A 27,430-nucleotide genomic window follows, 5' to 3' on the forward strand; every position below is an offset into this window, starting at 1 on the left:
ATGCCCCAACATATAAAAAAGACACGTGCTCCACTATGTTCATTGCAGCCTTATTTATAATAGCCAGAAGCTGGAAAGAACCCAGATGCCCTTCAACAGAGGAATGGATACAGAAAATGTGGTACATCTACACAATGGAATATTACTCAGCTATCAAAAACAACGACTTTATGAAATTCGTAGGCAAATGGTTGGAACTGGAAAACATCATCCTGAGTGAGTTAACCCAATCACAGAAAGACATACATGGTATGCACTCATTGATAAGTGGCTATTAGCCCAAATGCTTGAATTACCCTAGATGCCTAGAACAAATGAAACTCAAGACGGATGATCAAAACGTGAATGCCTCACTCCTTCCTTAAAAGGGGAACAAGAATACCCTTGGCAAGGAAGAGAGAGGCAAAGAGTAAAACAGAGACTGAAGGAACCCCCATTCAGAGCCTGCCCCACATGTGGCCCATACATATACAGCCACCCAATTAGACAAGATGGATGAAGCAAAGAAGTGCAGACCGACAGGAGCCGGATGTAGATCGCTCCTGAGAGACACAGCCAGAATACAGCAAATACAGAGGCGAATGCCAGCAGCAAACCACTGAACTGAGAATAGAACCCCCGTTGAAGGAATCAGAGAAAGAACTGGAAGAGCTTGAAGGGGCTCGAGACCCCATATGTACAACAATGCCAAGCAACCAGAGCTTCCAGGGACTAAGCCACTAACTAAAGACTATACTTGGACTGACCCTGGACTCTGACCTCATAGGTAGCAATGAATATCCTAGTAAGAGCACCAGTTGAAGGGGAAGCCCTGGGTCCTGCTAAGACTGAACCCCCAGTGAACTAGACTGGTGGGGAGAGGGCGGCAATGGGGTGAGGGTTGGGAGTGGAACACCCATAAGAAAGGGGAGGGGGGAGGGGGATGTTTGCACGGATACCGGGAAAGGGAATAACACTCGAAATGTATATAAGAAATACTCAAGTTAATAAAAAAAAGAAATGTAAATAAAACAGCTAATAAAAATAAAAATAAAAATGATGAAAAATATTATATCTGAAGATCAAGATGTGAAAAAGAAATGGAATATTAAAATATTAACCTCAGGATCACTTGGTAAAAGTCAGAACAGTAAATGAGCTTCGTGCTCTATTATTTGTTCAAAGCATTATAAAGCCTCAACAAATTAAAGAGGTCAGTGCTAGTGCAAGAATTAACCAGCAAATACAATAAAATGACAAACATGAGTCTCTGAGACAGAGCTTCTTGTTTGCTTTCTGGTATAATAAAAACATTGGACAATGTTGGAATAATATTGGAGGAATACCGTTGACTATCTGGCTTATGCTCAGCCAGCTTTCTTTTACATTCTAGGACCACCTGTCAGGATATGGCACTATCTTCAGTAGGCTGGAACTATTCATATTAATCAATAATCAACCCAATTTCCCCCAGCCATACCACAGGCCTATCTTATCTGGGCAATCCCAGATAAGATAAAAAGTAGTCAAGAAAACATAGTAATAAAGTGTGTGGCATATGTGATGGAGGAAGAAATATAAACACAAGAGGATACTGATAGGTTTATTCAAAACACCAAAGTCACAAAGTTGAAAATTGCAGAAAAAGCAAGTTAGAGTCATCTCTCATAAATATCAAGTCATGAACAAAGCAGATTGTAGTGGCCGCTATGGCTCAAACTCAACGCCATCATCAATTGTTGGTGTGAAGTTTGATGACTCAATGTCTCTCCATTTTATATTTCTGACTTATGAAAAAAATAAATAATAGTTGTTATCACACAAGTTATTATGAGGACAAAATAGAGAACAATTATATGAATAATTTATATAGCATTCAGTCTTTATACATTGTTAATAGTTTTTATCAAGTACTATATATTACACATTTCTTAATTGTTTTATGCATAAAAACCTCACAAAATAGCCACACCCATCCCTCATAAATTTATATGCAAAAGCATCCACAAAATCCTAGCAAAACAAACTCAGTATACATTCAAAAGATTATTAACAATGACAAAAATATATTTACCCCAGGGATATAAGAATTATTCAGGAACCATGCATTGATAAGGATAATAAACCATGGTCACAGAATGAAGAATATTACACAAATTGCCATTTAAAAGCTTCATAATGTTTGATAGAATATAACTCATTTCATGTTGAAATGTGTAGGATTATATATCTTCACATTAGTATCAAGTTTGTTAGATTCCACATGCCACGTGTAGCCAACACAGAAAAACTGAAAACTTTCATCCAAGACCTACAACAAAAACAAGGAAGTCCATTATCACTACTAAAACTCAGTGTAGCGATGGGAAGCCTAGTCACAAGAAGTAGTGAAGCAAGAGAAACCAAGTGTCTCTAAATTGGAAAAGAAAATACTAAATGGCTTCTGTTTGTAAATGATTGCTCTTATACAAGAAAAAAAACCCCTCAATTTACAGCAATATAGTGTTAAAAATTAATTCGGTAGATTTACAGGATGTCACTGCACAAAAACCAATGGCATTCCTGTGCGGTATCAACAAAGTATGTGAAGAAGAAATCAAGAAAACAATCTCATTTACAATAGCAACAAGAAAATGATAAACTTTGGAGTCCATTAAACAAAGAAGGTGAATGACACACACTGAAAGCAAAAGACTGGTAAAAAGAGTTTGAAACTACAAATAGATGAAGAGAAATGAGAAGCTTGGGGATCAGAAGGGTAAATATTGTTAAAGTAATACATTTTCTGTTTTTAATTATTAGTAACATTAATTGTTCATATGAGACAGTACGATATGGACGAGGAGATCAAAAGACGACTTCTAGGCATCCATTCTCCCTTTCCACCTGGTAGAGGCTGAGATTCTCTTATTTCAGTCCTAGTGTCATTTTCTCTGGACTAGGTCGTCCTCAGAAGGGTAGGGTAGTGTCTTGTTTCCATCTTCCATCTCATTTTGCTATAGGAGTCTTGGGATTACAGATGCATACCATGACATCTGGCATTTTTTAGTAAATATATTTCTTTATTTACATTCCACATGTTATTCCCTTTCCTGGTTTCCTGTCCATAAGCCCCCATCCCCTCCCTCTTTCTCATACAGGTGTTCCCCCCGCATCCACCCACCTTAACAACCCCCCTCCAACATTCCCCTTCACTAGGGGTCCAACCTTGGCAAGATCAATGACTTCCCCTTCCACTAGTGCCCAAACAAGGCTATTCTCTGCTACATATGGAGTTGGAGCCCTGGGTCAGTCCATGTATAGTCTTTGGGTAGTGGTTTAGTCCCTGGGAGCTCAGATTGGTTGGCATTCTTGCTCTTACTGAGTTGCAAGCCCCTTCAGCTCTTTCAATCCTTCCTTTGGGGTCCTGTTCTCAGTTCAGTGGTTTGCTACTAGCATTGACCTCTGTATTGGACATGCTCTGGATGTGTCTCTCAGGAGAGATCTATATCCGGTCCCTTTCAGTAAGTAGGATCTGGTGATCGAACTTAAGAGCTCGGGCTTGTGATTCTCGTTTTTAACCACAGTCATCATCAAACCCCCATGAAAGTACTCTGAATTACTGAATACAGAGCTTAATACCTTCTCAATCAAAATGCATATGCTGTTTTGCACAGAAAAGGAATAAAACAAACCAAACATTTGTGTACTATGCAAAAGACCCAGAAGTCAAAGTAATCTTGAATAAAAACATCAAGGTTGATGTCATCATACTATGAGACCCTAAAATATACTTCACTGCCCTAATAACCAAAAAGTATAATACAGGCATAAAACACACACACACACACACACACACACACACACACACACACACACAGAGAGAGAGAGAGAGAGAGAGGGAGAGAGAGAGAGAGAGAGAAATGCTACAGAATAGAAAAACCAAAAATAAATTCACACATTTATAGCTGGCACATTTTTTCCCAAAGGTGCCAAGAACATTCTCTTCGATAAATGTTATTAGGAACACTAGACAACCACATGCAAAAGAATGAAATTAGACCCCCATCTGAAATCATAAACAAGTAACAACTCCCGATGACTTAAAGATGTAAATGTAACCCTCCAAACTTACTACTGCTCATAGAACTATTTGAAGAAACTACAAAAAAAAAATCTATGACACCACCACACTAGGTAGCAATATTTTGGAGACAGAGAGCAAAGGCAAGAATAGAAAAAAAATAGAATTACATCAAGCTGAAAAAAAGCGGTGCTGGAAAGAAAACAGAAGAGATTGACTTACAGAAAGCAATAAATACCTTCAAACTATGTTTGATAAAAGAGTAAATGGTCAGTTTTAAAACTGTTAAGGAAGTCCGCTGAATATCAAAAAAATAAGTAATTACATTTAAAATAAACAATTTTGAATAAATATTTATCTAATTAGGGTGTGCCAAAGACCAACAGATACTTAAAAATCTCCGATGTGAGAAATAGCATCACACATATTCAATATTGTATTTGAAGTCTTTGCAAGAGCAATAAGACAACTGAAAGAGCTCAGGAGTTCTAGATAAGACAGGAAGATACCCATGTATCTTTATTTGAAGATGAGATGATTTTATACATAAAAGACCCTAAAGACTCCTCAAGGAAATTTCTATAGCTAATAAACTAGTTCAACAAGATGGCTGGATACAAAATTAACACACTAAATTCTGTTCTACATTCCAAATTACAGATGGAGAAGGAAATCAGGGGAATAGTATCTTTCACATTAGATTCAGAGAAGGACACACACATACACACACACACACACACACACACACACACACACACACACACACAAATTCATGAGTAACTTAACAAATCAAGTGAAAGACTTGTAAAATAAGCACTTTAAGACATCAAAAGAGAGATTTAAAAATGATCTCAGAAGATAGAAAATATCTTCCAGGATCCTGGATTTCTAAGATTAATATTATGTAATCAAGGAAATGCAAATCAAAGCTACAGTGAGATACTAACACCTGTTAAGATGACCAATATCAAAGAGACAGTGATCATTAACAATAGAGACAATCAGTGGCACACACACCTAATCCCAAATGCAAAAACTTTCTTGAGCTAGAGGTCGTCAAGGGCTATTTAACAAATTCAAGGCAAACGCGAGATATAGAGCAAAAACCTGTTTTAAGACAAAAAGGTGTCTGTTATTGGTAATTATTCAAAAAATATATAATCTGTTAGTGGGGCTGTAGATTTGCATCGTTATTATGCAAAATGGTATGAAGTTTCTTCAGATAATTAAACTATAACTGTGATACACTAGAATAGTACTATATATATATTCAAATTAAATCAGGTCAATATGTTTAATTCAAGATACAATTTGTGTTCATTCCAGCACTATTTCATAAGCGCCAAGACGTGAAATTAATCTAAGTATCCATTAAGAGATCAATAATGCATGCACACAAACTCACACACACACACACACACACACACACACTTGCACATGCACACATAGGCACACACATATACACACACATACACATCTGTCATTGACAATAAAGTGGGTGAGCCTAGAAGTAATCATGTTAAGGGAAATAAACAGGAGACAGAAAATGAGAGCTACCCCATGATTTCATTCATATGAAATATGTAAGTTTGCTCTGAATAAAATGGTGTACCAGACGGTGCATACCACTGTTTGAGGTGGCTGTGGGAGCTATAGACTTTGGAGGCACTGTTAATGAATACAAAAATCATAATTTGATAGGAAAAATGATTCTAAGACACACTATATGACACAATAATTATAGTTAATTACAATCAATGGTGTTGTCAATGAAGACTGGAATGGTCAATGTTGTCATCATAGAAATAACCATGTCAAGCGATGCGTGTATGATTCAACTAGATATATTTATTTCACAATGTTTAAACACTTTAGGTTATCTTGTTCCAGATGACATAATTTAATATGTCAAATTAAAGCATTAAATATGTGGGGATGGAGAGATGGCTCAGTGGTTAAGAGTACTACTGTTTTTCCAGAGGACCTGGGTTCAAGTCCCAGCACCCAGATGGCAGCTCACAATGTAAATGAAAGTATCGATGGGTATTAATCCATTAACTGAAAGAGGTCATAAATTTTAAATAAACTCCAGTGGACAAAACTAGAGGCACATGATCACTTTAGAATACTATCAGGGCCTTTTCGACTTGGGCCCAAATGGATGGCTCCCTCCAAGAATGAAGGAGAAAAGAAGGGCCACACTGCCATCAATGGGTGACCCAAGAATATGCTATCAACATCCACAAACATATCCACAGAGCAGACTCCAAGAAGTGTATCTCTGGAAAATTGCCATGAAGCAGATAGGGACTCCTAAAATACTCAGGAGTACCAGGCTCAGTAAAGCCATCTTGACTGAAAGAATAGGGAATGTTACATATCACATCCATGTCGGTTTGCACAGAAAATGTCATAAGGATGAGGACTCACCAAGCAAGCTCCAACCGTTAGTAACTTAATTTCTTGTTACTACATTCAAATATCTACAGTCAACGTGAATGCATATTAATTTGCTGAATATCAAAAAGTTGCATAACTGCCAAAAGAAAAAAGAAAATAATTTAGTGCTTTTGTAGGTAATTTGACAATGCTTAATAATGTGAAGATGTTTTGCAGTATGTTGTTACTTTGGTATGCTATTTTTTTAACTTCTGTGTAACCTATTTTGTTCTTACTATTTCCCTTCCCTGAAGTCTTTCCTGATTTTCCCTATCTTCACACTCAACCAACTTCATAGTCTTTTCCTCAATGAGAGAAAAACAAACAAAACCCAAAAGACAGAAACCACCAAACTATAACAACAACAACAACAACAACAACAACAATAACAACAACAACAAATGATTCCGAAAAACCTGGAGTTCCTTTTATGTTGGTCAAGTACTCCAGGGCATAAGACCTACCAGACAGTGTGGTTGCTATACTCAGTGTTACTCCACGGAGAAAACCAATTTTCCTTCTAGTACGTGTCAGTTCCAAATAACTTCCTGATTAAAGATGGGAGTTTGTGCCCACTTCCTCTATGATGGGATTTTGTCTGGCTTGAACTTGTGTCGGGTTTGTGTGTGCAGTTACAGTCTCTGTGATTCAAACATACCCTGTAGTGTCGATTCAGTTTCTTAGAGCACCACTCCTTGCTCTTACCATCTTTCAGTCTCCTTTTATGCAAAGATCCCTGAGCGTCAAGGTAAGGGGTTTATAAAGACATTCTGTTTGGTCTCTCACTCTCTATGGTGTCCAGTTAGGAGTTTATTTATATCTACCAGAAGAAGGTTCTTGGAGGAGGTCTGACCATTGTTCCGTTTTGGGGTATAGCAGTATCTCACTGAGCATTGCTTCACCAGTAGGTTTTTCCCCTAGGGCCTGTGACCTAGAAAGCCTCAGGTTATTGGCCTCATTACAGTCTCAGGTGTGGATTTTATCTCCTGGAGCAGGTCTTAAATCTAAGCAAAAATCATTAGTTGCATAGCATCTGTGCTACTATCGCACCAGTATGACTTGTCCAATATATCAGGGTTCATAACTGAGACTGATGATTGCTTTTCTCTTCTAGCAATACACACACACACACACACACACACACACACACACACACACACACACACAACTTTCCAGAGCTATGAATTCTTGTCAAGCAGGTGACTGCTTCTAGTTGAGTAACAGCTTGATTTATCCATATTCAACAACGTAAACGGTGCATTCAGAAGTGGAGCCTTACTGTCAGGTGGTAGAGGATAACCAACTGGAAATGCTTCTGTAGGAACTCTTTGGCCAGTAACTCAACAGTTGTAACCAATTCCTGGTACTGAAGGTTTTACCTGGTAACATATGATATTTAGTTGTGATATTGTCTTTTACATTACATAGTATCTCATTTAAATTCCTTATGTATGTATATATTTTAGGAAACTTCTAGAATGGTAGGTTTTTATATGGATTTTCAAAAGGCCTTTCATTTAGTTATTCCTCCCCATTTACAAACCTTTCTGCTACCATTATGCCCTCCCCATTTAATTACAAGGAGTAATTTAGAATATAAATATTTATTTTGTATGCTTATTTTTATCACAACACTACTTATATTAGGTGCCACATTATGAGATGGAATATTATTTATTGTAAACTGCTGAACTGTAATCCACCATTTCACAATAAACAAATCATTATGATAATTCTGATCAGCCAATACTATACCTTCAGTATTTCTATCTAAATCTACATCATATATACAATTATAGAAAATAAAATATATCAGTTTTATATCATGTAGAAAGAATAAAGCCATTTTAATTTTTCTTTTATATTTTAAGATACTTTGCAATAATTAGCTATTTCACACAACTAGGGGGAAATGGAGATAAATGCTCTTTACTTGTAAGTGTGAGAGATGTCCCCCTCATGAAATGTAACATTTTACATCTGTGGGAATTATTGGACTTTTGTAAATTTTGCACGAACTTAATTATAAATTTAACCTTTAGATGATTCATACTGGACTATCTCCTTTGTTTGAAAAACCTGGAAGTGGAGAAGGAAACAGAGGTTACACAATTGTTCTTGAGAACAGCTGGGCCCATCATTCAGAGTTGTGGTTTGTTTAATGCTCAGTGCTCTTTCGCGGAGAACCGGGAGAAATATGAGCCTCAGCATATGTTCTTTTCTGCATGAAAGCTCACTAAAATCCCCGGTGTGTTCCAAGAGATAGGCACTAGCATTTTATTGTCTCTGTTATACAGTTTGGCATTTGGTTATATCCAGGCTAGCACTTTATAACACATAGCTTTATACTTCTCTCCTCTGGTGAGCTCTCAAGCCATTGTATATTTTCACTCAATTTTACTATAGTATATTCCATTCATCAATTCCTTTTTATTTTATGGTGCCTATTTTCCTTGCAATGTGCTATATTTTCTCTTCTGCCAGACTACACACTCCACAAGGTTTGGAACTATGCTTTATTCATTTCCAGACTTCCTTCCTGCACCGATGCCTAAAATCTGTGCACGTGGAGGGAATGTTTTGTTACATCGGTGAATGAGAAAGGAATGATGGATTCAGTATTTCACAGAGTCTATTCTAATCCTTTCAGGTCACATATTTTCTCACCAAGATTGGAAGTCTCAGGAGGGTGAGGTGACAGGTGTCACATACATTTTGTTCCTTATACCCAGTTACAAACTTAGGAATTATTGCCCTATTGAATTAAATTCTTTTGTTCTACAAAGCAAGTTTGGATGGAATTATAGAAAGATTCTGATTCTCAACACTCATTCTGGCTAACGGGAAAAGCAAGGCTTCATGTTTTGGCCATGACTTGTCCTTAATTATTTGAAGCTAACTTTCAAATAGTACTTAAAGCCACATCACTCCACTTCCCAAATACTGATAAGCAGACAGTCCTTCTAATGAACAGGGAAAAGCAAATGTCTCCAGACTCCTAAAGCTTCTGTGCAGGGATAGGGTTCAAGATCAGAGTGCTCACCTGGCCTGGTGTGAGGTCCTGGCTTCTAAGCCTAGTATAATAGAGATCAGGTGAGCAAACACGCCATTAATCAAAACGTTGGTATCCTAGCGTGTGTGGGAGAAAGAAGACAGGTTTGGGCGAAATGACTTGTTTCTGATAAATGCAAAACCAAAAAGTAAGGAGAGAATAACCAGAAGAACAAATTTGTTGAAAAATAAGTTACATTTGTAAATGTTGAAGCATGGGGCACAGTGACTGAATAGACATTTGGGAAAGAGACGTCTATGTGGTGATTATAGGTAAGGATGAGAATTGAGGAAGAAAGCGAGCTAGGCAAATTCAAAGTGTAAGGACCAAAGCAAGGATTAGTCGTCTAGCCATATGATAGGGATAAAGCATGGCTATGCTTAAGAAAACTGATTAGTTTTCAAATGTTTAGCGTGCATCAAATTGGCAATTTTATGTATGACCACTTGGTAGTTTCATGAACCTCTTAGAATATTGCTACATGAAGCAACACAAGTTTATCTTTGTGTTTGGAAAATAATGATTTCTACGTCATCTCTCTGGCCTAAATCTACTGGATGTGGTAGATTTTATTTTGGCATAGGTTCTTGTATCTGGTGGGTAATTATTAAGGCTTCTGGTTCAGCAGTAAGAACCGACTGCTCTTTCAAAAACAACCAGGGTTCAATTCCCACTAGCTCACAACTGTTTGGAACTTCAATCTAGGGGATCTGATTCCCTTTTTTGGCCTCTGAGATCACCAAGCAGTTATAAAGTCTTCAGACTCACATATGGGCAAAACACCTATGCACATTAAAAATTAAGAAAAAAGCCCATGTCGCTTCAGGAAATGAGCTGAGGGAATTTTAATTGTCCTGCACAAATGCCTGGATATTTGGCACTGGATTGGTCACCCAGGTTTTCATGAGCTACTGTGTTGAGACAAAAGCCCTCTGCTCAGAACCCAGTGTTCCACATTCCTTTGGCAATGGTTCTGTTCATTCTCATAGACATTAGGTCTTACAGACAACCTCACCATGAGCCAAGCTGCCTTAATGGATGTTCTGGAAGGCACTCAGTGTTGCAGAGACAAAACTGTAATTTGAGCTGTGGCGAAAGGAAACAAATTGATCATTTTGGCCTGTCTGTGCCTGAATCTGCAACAGCCCTTTCTCATCAGAAAAGACTTTCCTGTGTGATGTAGTTGGATCCCCAAATAGTGTCACATGTGGAGTCCTAATTTAGATCTACTGTTAAGTCTTCAAGTATATTCTCAAATGTGCTTATAGTCATTTAAATGCTCAGTAACAATGTGATGAAAGTTTAATAAGTGTTGATGCATACGTGATCCTTGGCCAGGCTTTTTATTTTCTTTTCAAATTAAAAACTTACTGTTTTCCTTGCATCCAGAAAAGAAAGACCGTGCACACCATCCCCTGGAGCTCTTAGAGTAGTTTTCTTGCCAAAGGTTGATGAGATGGATAGTACAGAGAATAGCCTTTGAAAACTTCGTTTCCCTAAGCAAGCAGCACAAAACAGAAGAGAAAAATCAATCTCTGAGATCAAAATTAAGTACCACGGTTAAGTGTGTTTCTGCAGGAAAACTAAATAAAATAGGAAAATAAATTTGATTGGGTTTTCTTAAATTCTTTATCGATGACCTTGCGATGCTGGGCAGAGAGACATAAACCCAAAATACTTTGTGAATCCTTGCACTGTTGCTAAATGTAAAATGGTGGCAGGGTGGACAAGTGTGAAATTTCATTAGGAAGAAATTATTGTAGGTGAGAGCTAAAAGGACAAAGTTAGTCCGAGAGAGACTAAAAACGGAAACAATGAGGTTTTTTATTTCTAATTTGTCCCAGTTTCTACTTCTTTTCTTCTTGTTTTTGAGGTGTTCCTACTTAAACAAAATAAAGGTAAATTTTTGGTGCAAAGTATTTATTAATGCTGTTATAGGTTTATTAAGATATGATTGGTTCATGCAATAATTTGCATATAGGTGGTGCAATAGATTTAGTCATGTGTAGACACCTACATTTCTGTCACCTCCGTAAAGACGATGGCTATGTCTGTCTTCCTTTAACGTTTCTTTATACTCATCTACAAACTTACCTTCTCCTTCACCTATCCATCAGTGCAGTCAATCGCTGACAGTTTCATTTACATTTTCTTGAATTTTTATTCACACCTATGATTCTCCAACAGGTGAATTTGAAAATTTGAAAATTTCTGATTTATATTCCTTAACGTCATTACTTTTGGAGACAAATGTGTGCTGCCGTTGATTCTTTTCTTCACTTAATACTATTTCTTTCCACAAATATCGTAACTTCACTTATTCATCTGCTCCAGAGAACGGGGTTTTCCCAGTTGGGAGCTATAATAGATAAAGTATTTATGAAACATGTGTTCAGTCCTTGGAGGAACATGGTCTTTCATTTCTTTTAGGCAAATTCCAAGAATAGATGTGCTACATCATAGGGTGTTTTGTGTTTCTCTTCTAAGGAAGCAACAAACTCTTCTAAAACGCTTGCACTGCTTTACGTTGCCAAAGCCTCTGCTCCGCTCTGTGTCAACTGCTTCTTTTTCTCACAGGTTGGAAAGGTCCCTGAGTGCAGTTGACTATAAAATCATATTTTCTCTCTGTAGGCACCCATTCCCTCCATGACAGTGCCAATCGTATAACTTTTCTTATCTCCTGCCTTTGCGACTTACTCTAGCGTTTCAGCTGGGAAGTTTTTACTACACATTAATGATGTATTTAAGTGGTATGCGTATGGGCTTTGTTTGTGGGTTCCTGTATAGAGGCTCTTTAACATGGTACCCCTGAACTCTCTTTTCTCCAGGGTAACCTTAGGTGGATCTGCCTCCGTATGACTCTGTTAATCGTGAGCACAATCTTTCTTGGATTCTTTCCAACTTCTGTAAGAAACAAATTTTACAAAGATTTTACGAGAACCAAAGAATATGACTAGGAAAGAAAAGCACAAAGAATGACCATAGTTTCCCAAATGAGGAACAGCTAGCATGTTTACAAGTGCTGTGTACCTGCTGCATAGGAAAATAAACTTAGCATTTGATAGCATCTTCTCGTTCCGTTGGAGAGCTAAGTCAGGATCTGTCTCGCATTCAGTCTGGGCCACTGTTAGTAGTAAATTAATTTTTGATTCTACTGTGTAAATGCTGTCAAAATTATGTGATTGTAAAAATTATTTAAATATTGAATAAGGTAAATGTTAATCATTTAACTCATTAAAATTTGTGCTAATTTTAATAAGCACTTTGGTCTTGTGATTCTTAGTACCCAAAATACAAGCCTCCAAAATTTACATGTACATGAACTCCAATGAATGTTTTAAGCACTACATGTTCTTAAATATATCAATCTCTAATTTAATCTCTTAAATGTATCAGTCTCTAAGAAGATGCTTGAAAGTTATCAATAAGACACTATGTCTGGAAATTAACTTCTTTTTTCTAAAAATCCTACTATATCATCTGTTTTCTCTACAGCCAGTGGTGAGATTAACCTTTGTGCTTCTCAAGTTAAACAGTTTGAGATCATTTATGCTTGTCTCTCTCCAAAACATTCAGCACAGAAGTACATCTGGTACACCCATGTTTAAAATATAGATGGAACCTAACCACTGATTTTAATCTTTGGTGTATATAAGTTTTGTTCAGGTTGCTGTTCCCCTTAAAACTTATGAAAGTGATAGTTGTTAAATGTTTTGCTCTGAGCCTTGACCACCTATGGTCATAATTTTCAAAGTAGCACTGAATGGAGCCAGGAAAACCAGCAGCCATACCACATTAGTCCTCTGAAATTACGCCCCATCCTATTCGTAACAGAAATCAGTGAGATTTTACTTTTAAAAGATTTGGACTGAAAATATTTCATTTTTAAATACTTCTATTAATTCTTTGAGAATTTTATACCTTGAATTTTGATATTTTTTTCATCCCCGATAGTCCCCAAGATCCACACCCCTCATCTATCCCCAACTACCTTTGTGCCCTCATTTATTTACTTTTAAAACTCATTGAGTGAAATTAGTGCTGTCTATATACTCTTGGACATGTGGTTATTCCCCAGAGCATATTATACCTATTAGACACCATACCCTCAACAAAAACTAATTCTCCATCTCCCAGTAGCCTTCAATTACAAATAGCTCCTCTGTTAGAGGTGGGTCTTCATGTTCTCCTTCCCCACTTGAGCTTTGTCAGTCTTTTCATCCCATCACAACTATTATGAGTTTATATATTCAAGGATCCTATTATATCTAGAAAACACTGAATCTTTATAGTCACCCATGCCTCTCACTCTTACAGTCTCTCTGCCCTTTCTTCTGCAATGAGCCCTAAGCGTTGGGAGAAAGGGGAATGATAGCAATGTCCCGTTTAAGGCTGAGCTCCCTGCCAGCACAGATTCACTGTACTGTGGCTCTCTGTGTTAATTGCCAACTTTTGTAACAAGTTTCTCTCATGCGATCTGAGACATGCACTAATCTGTGGGCACAATGGGAAATCATTAAAAATCAGTTCATTGCTGCGCTCCACTAGCAGAGTAATAGTAATAGAGGACCTACAGCTTAACCAGCCCCAGGTTGTTGGTCCCAATGCCTGTGCCAGGTAGGGGGTCCATCTTGTACAGAAGGAAAGCTTTAAATCTACTCGCAATGTGATTGGTTATCTCTCTGACATTCATAGCACCATTTCCCAGGGGGCAGACCTTGTCAGGGGGTCATTCTTATAGCTCCTAGTGTTCATATGGGTAATATTCATGATTTGCATTAATGAATTAAAAGTTAATCATATATAATACCATTTTGGTTTTAATTGTTTTCTTTTTGTCCTTAGCATATAGCATGCTGTCCTAAAGCAAAATAACTGCTAATCGTGTAACTTGAACCCTTTCGAATAGAAGCATTCCTATAAATTTCACTTCAGTATATGTTGTTAAGTGTCTTTCTTCCTGTCACATATATAAAATCTCAAATAATTTCAAAAAGTAAACAAGAAAAAGCTACCACAAATATCTAGTTAAAAAATTAACATAAGAAGTCTAAAAGTCTCTTATTAGGAACTCTTGCTCATGAAGAATACTCAACAGATACCATAAAGAGAAAAATCAACTTTCTACATTTCATTAATGAAAGTCATAAACAAAATTTGTAAATTAACATAAAATCAATTGATCAATATCACACACACACACACACCACAATGAAAGAAAGAAGAGAATTCTATATATAAGTTCCTTTTTTTTACTTACAAGTTTCTTTAAGTTTAAGCCTCCTGCTGATTTTGAATCTTAGTTTTCAATCTAAAAATCACCTATGAGATTTTACAGATATGTTATCTACATTTATCCATTCTTCCCCTGGTAAACTAAATAATTCTCATTAAGGAATTTGCTATCTACCACACACGGTATCAGGAATGAAAAATACAATGATGGGAAGATAGGCACAATCCTTCCATTCTGGGAATGTATACACTAAACGATTATTTTAGATGCAGTAAATATGAAAAAGAATGCTCTTGGTCGAGTGAGTCAGCAATCTGCAGCTCATCAAGATCAAGACGACACTTCCTTTTCTACTGATTGACTTTATTTCTACCACTGTCTTTCTAAAAAGGCCCCTGTCCTTTCTGACATATCTTCTCCCTAACCTCCAACTCCGCCATGTTCCTCAAAATTAAACTTCCTAACATTGGCTAATTACAGAATGGATATAGAGCCTCTCTGTGTAATTTTCTTCTAGTGCTCAAAAAATGTCTCATTTTCCAATCTTTTTAACCTTTTCCTCATAACTTGGATAAGCTACTTTATTTCTGTAGAATTTAGTTTCCTCCATCTGCAGAAGTAAGATATTATCAGACTCAAAAGCTCCTTGTAGGGATCAAACGAGATGAGAGTATTTCCTAACCTGTGATATAGTTTTGATAATATCAGGCTAACATTTCTCATAAGTCAGCAAAACGCAGACATACTTACACTCCCCGGTTTTGTAGCTACACGTTCAATAGTTGAGTTATGGAGCATCCGAGGTGCCCATCAACATAAGGATGGATAAACAAAATGTGGTACATATACACAGTGCAATTTTATCCAGTTGTAAAGAAAAAAAGAAAACATGACTTTGAAAGAAAATGGCTGGAGCAGATTATTTTGTGAAGAAGAAATAAGCCAGTTTCAGAAAGACAACTAACTCATTCATAATATGAATTTAAATCTTAGCTCTATTCTATTTGTCTTTGTAGAGCTTGAAAGAAGGAGAAAGAGATCTAAAAGGATGGCAAGTGATAAAGAGGGACTAATGGGAGACTCCTAGCATGAATGTAGGTGTATGGGTTAATTAAGATGAAGGCAACCAGAAAGAGGGAGAATATAAATAAGAATAAAATAGAATTGCATATATAAGCAACACTGAAGTTTTTTTTAATGTATAAATGCCATGATAAAACCTAATATTTTTCATGCTGACTTTTATAATAAACAAAAACTTGAACCTCAATGGAAATTAAAAAAGAAATTGTAGATAAAGCATCTGTCAATTGCCATTTCACTGGACTTTTATTTTCTTTTGATAATTTATATTATTAATAACTTTATGCTATTTGCTTGTTTACCTTGATAGTACCAAGTTATCTTTTAAAATAATTCATTTAAATATCAATCATTAAAACAGATTCAAGACAATTTCTATTGTATGTTTTCAGTTTATTTGTGGTTCTTAGATTTTGCCCATGGCCTTGAGATTGTGTGTGTGTATAGGACATGAAAATAGAAAAATATTTAATGGCATAGAGAGAGTTGGAAATTAAAGTAGGGAATATCCTCAAGTTAGAATATATGCCTTTATGGAAATCTCCTTATTTTTCCAGGACAGTTGAATATATGAATATATATTGTACACACACATATTTGTGTGTGTGTATAAAATATAAATAATAATGAAACAAGTCAATGAAAAATTTAAAGTAGATGCTAACAATATTTATAATACATATTTTTCAAGAGGGTAATGTTAAATAAAGTCAGAGTTATGGAAGTCCTGGACTTATCTAAAGATACTTAGTATGTGTTTAAGGAGAGATCCCCTCATGCATGTGAAAAGATTTCCTCATATCTGCTTCTCGTCATTCTCTATAGGTATAACACTATGAATTGATTTTAAATTTCTTACAAACTTTGTATATTCTTAAAGCTGAAGAGGGTGTGATTAATATCCAGCTTATATTTTCAGCATTGCTGTCTACAGTTGACATTTGTGCTGATGATTTTAACAGCTGCTGTTTTTGTTGTATGTAGGTGGCAGAATTGAAAATTAAATGAGTTGCATGTTTTTGGTAGCAGGTCTTTTTTATATAAGAAAATGAAAGAGTTCATTTACTTATTTATAGATATGTTGTATTTGTTTGTTTGTTTGTTGGGGCATCTAGTTCCCATGGAAAATAAGAAATTGTAATAAATAACGAGGCAATTTGTAAACCGCATATCAACAAGTGCTAATACTCTTACAAACTGTACTTTTCACAGCACTTTGAACCTGTCCAGGGGCCATCTCTTATGCTATGGAGATGATTCTGAGTTAAATCTATACGTGAGAGATAGCAATGAATGTTGTGTTTGTGTCTGTAGAAGGCCTTATTTCCCTCCATCAAGTCTCTCATCTCATTGTAATACTACATTCATTCATTTGTTTATCCATTCATGAAGTTACTATTCTATTATCCAGAAAGTATATATTGAGTTCCTAATATGCGGTAAGAAATGTGTAAACTGCTGAAGGTCTAAAACATACAGTATGTGGTAGCAGCAGCTCAAAGTTATGTTTAAGTGATTAATTATTGTATAATGGTGACTTTGGATGTCCTAGAGTCTATGGTATGGAATAGCTCACATTACAATAAATTTTATAGTATGCTTGCTATGCATGCTTATTAAACATTAAAGCTCTTTTGTAGGTTAAACTCATAATGGTTTTGGCGCTGTGTTAGATTCAAGCTACTGTGACTTATTTGTGTTTAGTAAGTGTCATAACTGTGAGCTCTTAAGTGAACTGTGGTATTGCTGGTGTACGTGGGGCCAATAAAGGGTGCTTGAGTAAGAATGAGGGCTTCTAATGCCCTTGCAGGACCAGATATCTGATGTTAGTTTTGCTAAAAGACTGACATAGGGGACCTTAAATACAACTTTAGAAAACACAAGAGATTTTCTTTAGTGAAAGCGATTCTCAAAAGCTTTCCTCACCAGCCACAAAATACAGCAAGAAAGTCAAGCTACTATTATGTGTTTAAACAGAAATGAAAACAAAACAAAACAACACAACAAAACCAAAAAAACCCCTTCATTTGTGTGGAGAATGGCTGCCAGATGAAAAGTTAACATGAAATGATGTGCAGACTAGTGAAATCTCGAGGTAACTGCCAGACACATGTGGACAGTTCTCCAGTGCACTAGCCACACAACACGATGTCTTTGGGAAACTCTAAAAAGAACCAACCTAAGTAGAGCTCAGAATGAGCGTCTGCAGACATCCAGAAATGCCATAAAAGGATGAAAAAGGCAGAAACAGACCCTTCAAACTAATAGAAAGCAAAAGAACAAGAGAGCATGCTTTGAATGAAAATCTCAACAGAAGGCAGAATAGAAAAAATACAAAACAGGTAAGTTTAAAAGAGAAGTAGGGTATCTAAAATAAATACACATATTAATTCATTAATAATAATCACCATTAGTAGGCTTGGGGGTGTATCCCTATAATTCCAGTGTTCACAAAATAGCAATAGATTTATGAATTAATGGCAGGCCTCAACTAACTATACAGAAAATTCAAAGCTATCTTGGGCTACACAACATGACCAGCTAATGCCAACTAAAACAAAAACTCAACAACAAAATCAACCCTAAAATCTCATTTCAAAAAATGTCAAATACAGGTGATTAATGATGCAAGGTTAAAAGAGAAGTGCAAAATGCGAACTACATTTTGGCCGCATGTGTAACTCAAGGAGTAATACAAGATATGATCTTGGAGAAAAATGTGAGTTACATGAAGCCATGGTATAGAATGAAAGAATATGACTTATAGATATAGTGAATAAAACATACGAGAGAGAAGATGTTTAGAAAGAACAACAACTGAGACTTTTAAAAATTAATCAGGTGCTGGTGAATGGCTCAAGGTCAGTTTAACACTTGCTGTGCAAGTGAGAAGGAAGACCAGAAGACCTGAATTATGGTCCCCAGTTTCCCTGTAAATGCAGAATAGCTAGCTATTAAGACTAGCCAAATGGGCTGGCTCCAGTTCAAGAGAGACACCCTGGCTCAATGTGAAAGGTGAAAACTTATTAAGATATCCCTTGAGAAACACTGACCTCCATGTACTTATGTACCTGTACCTGCTTAACCAACCCACACATGTGAGAATACACATACATGCATGTTCACCACACACAGAGATCTACAAATATCTGATTAAACAATAACTATGATTTCAAAGAAGAGTTTTTTGAAAGAAGATAGGTAGGTTACATAAATTAGAAGATATTTCTTGCAATACAATAATTAGATTGAGAGCTTTCCATTAAAAATTAACATCATAAGACCTCATGGCATAATATATTCAGAATGCTAAGAAAAGTCAATGATCGGTTTGAAAATCGCCACTTATATAATTATTTAACTATAATGTGAATATAGACATTTTAGGAAAATATTTTAAAAATAGATTAACTATCACAGAAATTTTTGCTGAAAGGCTGGTAAAGTTTGTACATGGATAAGAAAAATTTAATCCAGATAGAAAGATAGAAACGGTAAAATTAAGGGAACATCGATAGCTTGTAGGAATGATGGTGAGAAAAGTCTGATAGTAAAAATTTCCTGCAGAAACCACGGAAAGCATAAAAGACTGATTTGATAGTGGATGAAGCTGAGTGTCACAATGGAGTAAACTCTCTTAAACAATAACCTGCATGGTTGGGCTGCTACAGTGCATGCTGATAGGAGCCTGATGTAGCTGTCTCCTAGAGGCTTTGCCAGAGCCTGACAAATACACAGGTGGATGCTCACAGCCAACCATTGGATTGAGAATGGTGTCCCCAATGGAGTAATTAGAGAAAGGACTGAGGTAGCTGAAGGGGTTTGCAACCTCACAGGAAGAACAACAATATCAACCAACCAGACCTGCCAGAGCTCCCAGTGACTAACCCACCAACCAAAGAGTACACACAGAGCAACCCATGGCCTCATATGTAGCAGAGGATAGACCTTGTTGGGCATCAATGGGAGGAGAGGCCCTTGGTTCTGTGAAGGCTCCATGCCCCAGTATAGGGGAATGCCAGGATTGGGAAGAGGCAGGAAGGAGTGGGTGGGTGGGTGGGTGGGCAAGCACCCACATAGAAGCAGACAGATGGGGAGAGGGTAGGGGGTTTCAGGAGGGGAAACCAGGAAAGGGGATAGTATTTGAAATGTAAATAAAGAAAATAGCCAATAAAAACAGAAGTACTCAGTTACACATTGAATGTGCTATTGATCTCACCATGTTTTATTATGTACTACTAAATATAGATAAAGTAATTTTGGAGCAAAAAAAAACAAAACAAAAAACAAACAAACAAAAAAAAAACCAACCAACCAAACAAGCAAGCAAACAAACAAACAAACCCAGAATAATATAAAGGGACCCAGAACGTAATTACATACAGACATACGATCTAGACATATGACTTTGGGCTGAGACATGATAGTAACAACATCAGTAACAACGTTTTTAAATACCAAATAAATAAATAAATCTGTCTGTGCATATGGAGGAAACATAGATTCTTATCTTTTGCTAAACTGAAAGAAAGTGAACATACCCTTTAAAAGCACAAGTTTAAATTATCTAGAAGAAAATATAAAATAATTTATTTTCAAATTTGGAAGAGAAAAACATTTTTCAAATACAAAAATGTAGAAATATAAAGAAAAACGCAAGTGGCTTTCTGTTCATTTAAATATGTATGAAGGCTCTGAATGATAAAACTTGGAGTAAATTAGGGGGTGAGTTACAGGATGATAGTAAATATATTTAAAGGCTGATATACAGAGAGGACTAATGCCCAGAATACTAAGTACTTCCATAAACCAATAAGAATGTGGTTCTATTTTAAAGTGAGCAAAGACTGAGCAGAAGGAACCTCAAACAGCCAATAGATAGGCAAAGGCTTCAAGTCTCACCATTAAGTACAAAGGTCTAACCACTATAGCTCAGTGGCTGAGCCCTTACCAAGAAGGCATGAGGCTCTGGGTTGAATCCCCTACTACCCATCCACACATAAACGGCACATAGTATCAAGGCTTCAGATACACAACATGCTACAAATCATGCCTGCTTAGACTGTCATCTAGAACATGTGACTAATACAATAATAATAAAAATATGCAATCACTTAGTAGTGAGCCAGAATAAAAGGTTGGCATAATATGTAATCACCAGCCATATTTTGAAGTATGTAGAAAAATCCTGGGTTTTTGTTGATTGCCGATGCGTAGGAATGTTGATGGGAAATTGGTTTTGGCTGAAGTAGAGTACAGTTAGAGGAGTGTTCCATGTTAGAGAACAATATTTCTATAAAAAGTTTGGAAAATTGTGGCAAAATATGAAAATGTTTTAAGCCTAATGTTTTAAGGTATATTATATATGTTAGAATTTTATATATGTACATATATTAGTATACCAGTATCAAATATTTAAAAGAAAAGATGCATGAGACAATAAAATATCACAGAAATAGTTCTGATAATTTTGAGAGCAGAAAAGTAAAGTTTAGTCCACTAATATTTAGTCAAAGGAATTTTATGCAACAACTCAAAAGGTTTCTGTTCACACTTGTCCACAATTGATTGGGTCTTTGTACAGACATAGTTTCTGTTCACACTTGTCCACAATTGATTGGGTCTTTGTACAGACATAGTTTCTGTTCACACTTGTCCACAATTGATTGGGTCTTTGTACAGACATAGTTTCTGTTCACACTTGTCCACAATTGATTGGGTCTTTGTACAGACATAGTTTCTGTTCACACTTGTCCACAATTGATTGGGTCTTTGTACAGACATAGTTTCTGTTCACACTTGTCCACAATTGATTGGGTCTTTGTACAGACATGGTTCTGTGACTGGGTCAGTTGGTTCACACTGACCTTGGTGTACATGTGTGCTCATATTGACCATAGGACTGAACCTGAAGTTTCAGATTTTATTTTTTTTTTACTTTTCAAAATTTACACCAGCATTAAAATATTACTGTGTTTTTGTTGCTATTTTTTCCTACTTGGTTTATTATTGAAACCAAAAACCACTTATTTCTCACGGAGTCTCCAAGTCACACATACATATCTAACATAACATTATTCTACATTGAAATTCATTTCTTTATAGGTCAATATCCCTAATTGCACAGAGCATCACGAGAGGAGCAATTGCAGTTTATTCTTTTACTAGTCCCTAGCATGTAGTATGTACTCGATACATTTTGATTGCATTGACTCATTCACCTTTGTGAATTTATTACACAGGTGATAATGTATGTTGATTCTCATAGATTTTTATTATTTATCTCATAATCAAAAATATGGAGATCAAAATATGGTTGTCTGTGCATGAGAATCTTACACTGAGATCTTGGCATTTATGTTAAAGGCAAATATGTCCATCTTCTTTTACTTTCAAATGATGTCAGTGTACTTTTTAATTGTTGCTTATTAATTGGCTAAAGTCACATGCTGGTCATGAGCTAGCATATATTTTTAATGAAATGTACATAAAACAAAAAAGTTCTGTGTAGGACAAAATGCTCCTTAACATGCATTTTCTTAGACTAACAGTGAACCTAGCTAGACATTAGTTTCTAAGGATTAGTTTCTTACTATGCTTTTAAAATAATTATTTAATGTATAGGAAACAGTAACTAATATGCCAGACAGAAAACTGTAGTTGGATAATACCTAACAGTTTGACTTAAGCACTTCATTGACCTTGGATGTTTAGAGGACTCTCACAGGTGTGTGGGTGTGTGCATGTATTGTATGAATGGAGAGCTGCTTACAAGAATTTTAATGTTGCATCTCAAACTCAGCTGCACTGCTATGTTTCTGCTATTTGTAGATATCAGGGATGAAATTTTGAAGAAAAGGATCTATCCAGGTGGTGATAGAAAATGCCAGAATGATCTGTCTGCCTAGGCAACAGTGCTGCAACTTCTCTATTTCAATCAACAGAGCAATGCTTAGAGACAATTAAGGTGAAGCATAGGCCATGGCCTTCCGGTGTATGAGATGCATGTGCTCCTGGAGGGTTCAGGAAAGATGCTTATATGAATGTGGCAGGGAGTGCATTCAATTAGCATCATATTCATGTTGACATAGAAACTGTTTAATATCCTACTGACTCCTCCAGTCCTTCCTAGTTCCTAATTTTTCCTAATTTGCCATAGACACAAGTTACAAATAAATTTATATTATCTACATCTTGATGAGTATTTGTATAATACAAGCGTGCACCCTGACAGCTACTGCCTAACTCTATATTGGTATTCTGTATCTCCAACTGTCAATTTAATGAACACTAATTACTGTTAGTTTTCAGCTGAAATCTTGTTGGTAGGCTTTAGTTATTTATTTATTTAGAAGAATTCCATCCTGCAAACATGAATACAGTCTTCCAATCAAATGTGGGGAGAAAATTATCAGAAGCAAAATAAGTAAAATAAATAAAAACAAAATGAATAAGATGGCCAAATATTAAAGGTCTTGTCTCTTCCTGTTTCTATGATTTTAAAAGAATCAAATTCATAGAAAAAAATCCAAGCATGATTATAAAACCTGTGAGTCCCCTCAGAATAAATGTGCATCCTTTGTTTTGCTTTATGGCATCTGTCAATGGTTTGAAATTTAGGAGCTCTTCTAGCTCTCCACTACCTGATTCCACCTTAAAATATCAATGAAGAAAATTTTTATGTAATAATTTAAGTTAGATATTCTCCTCTTGGCCTTTAATGTCCTGTGCTTTATTGTCTTACTACACTGGGGTGGACAAACTCACGTGTGGAAATCATGAATGCCTTTTGCATCACAAAAGCTGGGTGAACTTTGGTCCTGCAGAGAAGCCCTTTGAAGCCTAAGCAGGCACCATTGTGCAATTCTTTCTTGATGTTCTGCAGGGTTTCCTCTCCAAGAAGTACAGGGGGTAGCATGGAGAATGTTACATGGGGTTGCCTAAGAGGGTCTAAAGTAAATAAAAGTAAAACAGTGCTTGTAGGAAGTGAGAACACAGAGCAAAAGGAATAGCTATTGGCAAAACCAAACCCTGAGTAGCAACTAGGCATGCCAAAGAAGGCTGAAGGAGCCAGGCTACCCTGTAGAGCCCATACTTGGCTCTTGTGAGTACTGAATCATTTCGCCACAGCAAGAGAGAGTTCCATTAAGCTCTCATACAAAGACCCACAATTAGACTCATAGCACAGAACCTGGCCTTAAGAACCATCTACCCCATTCTCTCAATGTATACATTTTAGGCAGATAGGAGCCAGAGAGAACAAGTAAAGAGTTAGAAACAAAATCAAAGACCAGAAACTGGATCATGCGTTTATTATTTCTTCAATAACTGTACTGAGAATATTGTAGGGGCACCGTCCCCCGGGTTGCTAATGACAACCCATACTGGCTTGTTCCGCCTCCAGTTGCCTCCAAGGTATCCAACACTTAACAATATACCTCCTCAGTTGACAGTAACTCCAACCCTTTTGATGGACAAAGCTCAGCCACCTCACACAGACCTACTGCTGACAATGGCTGTCTTAGTTAGGGTTTTACTGCTGTGAGCAGATACCATGACCAAGGCAACTCATATAAGGACATCATTTAATTGGGGCTGGCTTGCAGGTTCAGAAGTTTAGCCCATTATCATCAAGGCAGGAACATGGCAACATCCAAGCAGGCATGGTGCAGGAGGAGCTGAGAGTTCTACATCTCCATCTGAAGGCTGCTAGCAGAATACTGGCTTCCAGGCAGCTAGGATGAGGGTCTTATAACTCACATCCACAGTGACACACCTACTCCAAAAAGACCGCACCTCCAAAGAGTGCCACTCTCTGGGCCAAGCATATACAAACCATCACAGTGGCTTTGTTGATAAAAGGGAATTGCTTTTTGGGGGTCTGCAGTTGTTCTGACCATCTTTGATTTGTATGTGTTCATAGTGCCCTTCTGCCAGGTCAGCTAGGTGGAAAGCTGTTTATGTGCCTATGTGTTATCCCTTAGTACAACTGACAAAGGGCTTAAGCATTATCTTTCACTGGAGGAAACATTTGTCTCTTAATATTGACTTTACCCTAAAAGTGCCTGGCATAAGAGTTTTAACTCTAATAAGATCATTGAAGTTAGAAACCCCTTCTGTTAGAATAAAATATGAAATGTCTTCAAGGAAGTATGGATGAAGAGCTGTCCTTATTCTACCTTTCCCCAGGAGGTATCCCAATGGCAAGTGTCCCTTTAAAAGAGGATGTCACTTCAAGGATCTGGGTCTAGTTTCAAGGTAGCTTTAAGTTACTTTCTAGACTCTAGCTCTCATACTGAAAACATGTAAAACCAATTACTTGGAAACAATTACTTGGAAACCTTCTCTGAGGTATTTGATATGACACTTCATCCTCTTAACTGTGTCTTTTGTCCGGGTTCAGTCTCCTAAGTACACTCTCCTGCAAGCTGTGAACAGAGATGTAACTTTTCCCTGTGCTTTGAAAATGGAGAAGAAACTCTGGCTTTTTCCAGTCATCTCACTAGTCATCTTGGACGACCTGGTTGGGATTTGGGCTCCAGAGACACCTGTTCGTCCATGACTAGAGCCATCCTGCTCTGTTTCTCACTAGTGCCCAGCCATTCTGGTATTGTTTGTTATACCCGTGAGACTGTATGAATGTCTCTACGTGGCCACTGCTGCCAGCGCGTAACTGTCAAGACAGAAAGAAGCCAAACGGCCAAGGGAGGCGTGCAATTGGAGTGAGAGCCAGAGGTGTGCTGCCTCTGTGGAGTCAACTGCGGCTTCTCTTCCTTCTCTTACACATGGAGTTTGGAGCTGAAGAACCGCAGCCCGACACTTAGCCAACTGGATGTGTGTGAGCCTGCTCAGAAGGTTGCACCGCCTCTCCTGAACCTCCTGCTGGCAGGATGTAAATATACCTGCAGACCCGCCAAACAGGACTGCCTTTCCCCCCAACCCCTCCCTCTTCCCACCCTCTCCCCGGCTAACCAGCATGAGAGGATCGGAGAAAGCAACAGCCGGCAAGTGACAGCTCCAGCCTGATTCCGCTCGGCTCAGCCTCCGTGGGAAGTTGATTGTGCAGAGGCTTTCATTGTGAACCTCCGCTGGCATCGCTATGTTTGCCTCGATCTGGTATGCCAAGAAGCTGGGTCGCAGGTTCGTGCACAATGCCAGGAAGGCAAAATCAGAGAAGGTATGGAATAAGCGGGGAGGAAGATCGCTTTACGGACGTGCCAAGTGCCTGCTCTGGGCTCTTGGTCTGAATACAGACACAGCCTTTATTCGCTGGCTGTTAGGAACCTGCCTCTCACTGGAAATGTGGTCCATGCCACTTAGAAGGGGCAACTCTTAGAGGCTAGTTCTGGAGGTAGGAAAGCATTTAGGTTAATGGGGATCGTTGGCTATAAGAGCTGTTGGCTGAAATCAGCGGTTGAGAGAGAGGGTCTCCACAGAGACAAGCATTCCTTGGCGTTGCATCGGATGGAAGCAGGGAAGCAGCTGCAGTCTGTGCTTATTGGGGAAGCTCACTAGTAAACTTGTTGCTGTACTGCATTATTTTTATTACTGTGATCTTTGGGTCTATGGGGACATTATAAATACCTGTGTCTTTCTCTAGCACACGTGTCTGAGTCCTAAGAGACTTATGGTGACTCTCACCACACCTCACAGGAGTGCTTGATATTGTTTCCACTGAACAGCAACAACAAAATCTTCATTACAAAAGTGTTTGAAATGAGCACGAATTCTATATTCAATGAGCTCCTGGTCTCCGTTTAGAGAATTGCTTTTTGTCTGTTGTATTCTGTATGATGAGTTTCCAGAGAATCTCTGTACAGATCGACCTCCTTAGTTTTGTTTCTCTAAGAAATTAAGATGGTCTGTAAGTTCCAAGGTATATTAAAAAAACTGAATATAACAGAAGATATTGGTTTACATCTTTGATTTTTTATACAGTGTTTCTCTGAGGCAGTGGCCGAAACCTGTCATATTTTGGAAATCGGGAAAACAGAAAGGATTTGTTGGGTGCTGGGGAAACTTCCCCCAACCCTAACATAATCTTGTTGAAACCCACATTGTCTATATTTCTCCGAGGAAGTTATTTTTAGTCCAGATCCTTTCTACCTTTCACACATTCCTGAGGATGACCCAGGATAGCTCTCAGGGTCTGTGGTACTGTTCTTCCCAACTACAAGGATGCCATTGCTATAGCATTTTGTCTGTTCTGTCAGAGTAGGGATGTTGATAAAATACAAGAACCCCATGATAAACCAAGATAGAATTGCAATGTGAAAAAGAGAAAATATCTTGGATCACTTAAGGGCTGTTGCCTTTACCAGTGCCTGAATCCCAAAACTGTCACGTGATACATAGGAAGCTTGTTCTTCATTGACCCTTTAGCTGAAGCAGTGGGTGGAAAGGTTTAGGGTAACATAGGTCCCCTCCACATTTTATATGTCAGAAACTGCAAACTTACGGTGTTCCAGCACATTGAATTGGTCGTCTTGTTTATTTGCTTCAAGTTATTTTTAAGGAAAGATGCTTACAGGAAGTAAAAAAGACCTTTTTAGGTTTCTATCAGAGCACATTTTTTTGG

General features: G+C 37.4%; 1 protein-coding gene across 22 annotated transcripts in view; it reads left to right on the plus strand.

Annotated features, from left to right (window-relative positions):
* The window catches only part of Dlg2 (discs large MAGUK scaffold protein 2), a 2,051,694-nt gene that overhangs the window by 1,097,110 nt on the left and 927,154 nt on the right, over window positions 1-27,430 (plus strand). Inside the window, exon 1 of one of the 22 annotated variants that reach the window (XM_039089419.2) lies at window positions 25,531-26,029. The exons of 19 other annotated variants lie outside the window; for them this stretch is intronic. In XM_039089419.2, coding sequence (XP_038945347.1) covers window positions 25,952-26,029 — 78 coding nt within the window. In that variant the 5' untranslated portion in view covers window positions 25,531-25,951. Of the gene's footprint in view, window positions 1-25,530; window positions 26,030-27,430 lie in introns of those variants that run through there. 2 more of the 22 variants (XM_063272713.1, XM_017589654.3) reach the window with 2 other exon arrangements.

This window comes from Rattus norvegicus, chromosome 1 (genome assembly GCF_036323735.1).
Source record: "Rattus norvegicus strain BN/NHsdMcwi chromosome 1, GRCr8, whole genome shotgun sequence".
NCBI lineage: Eukaryota > Metazoa > Chordata > Mammalia > Rodentia > Muridae > Rattus > Rattus norvegicus.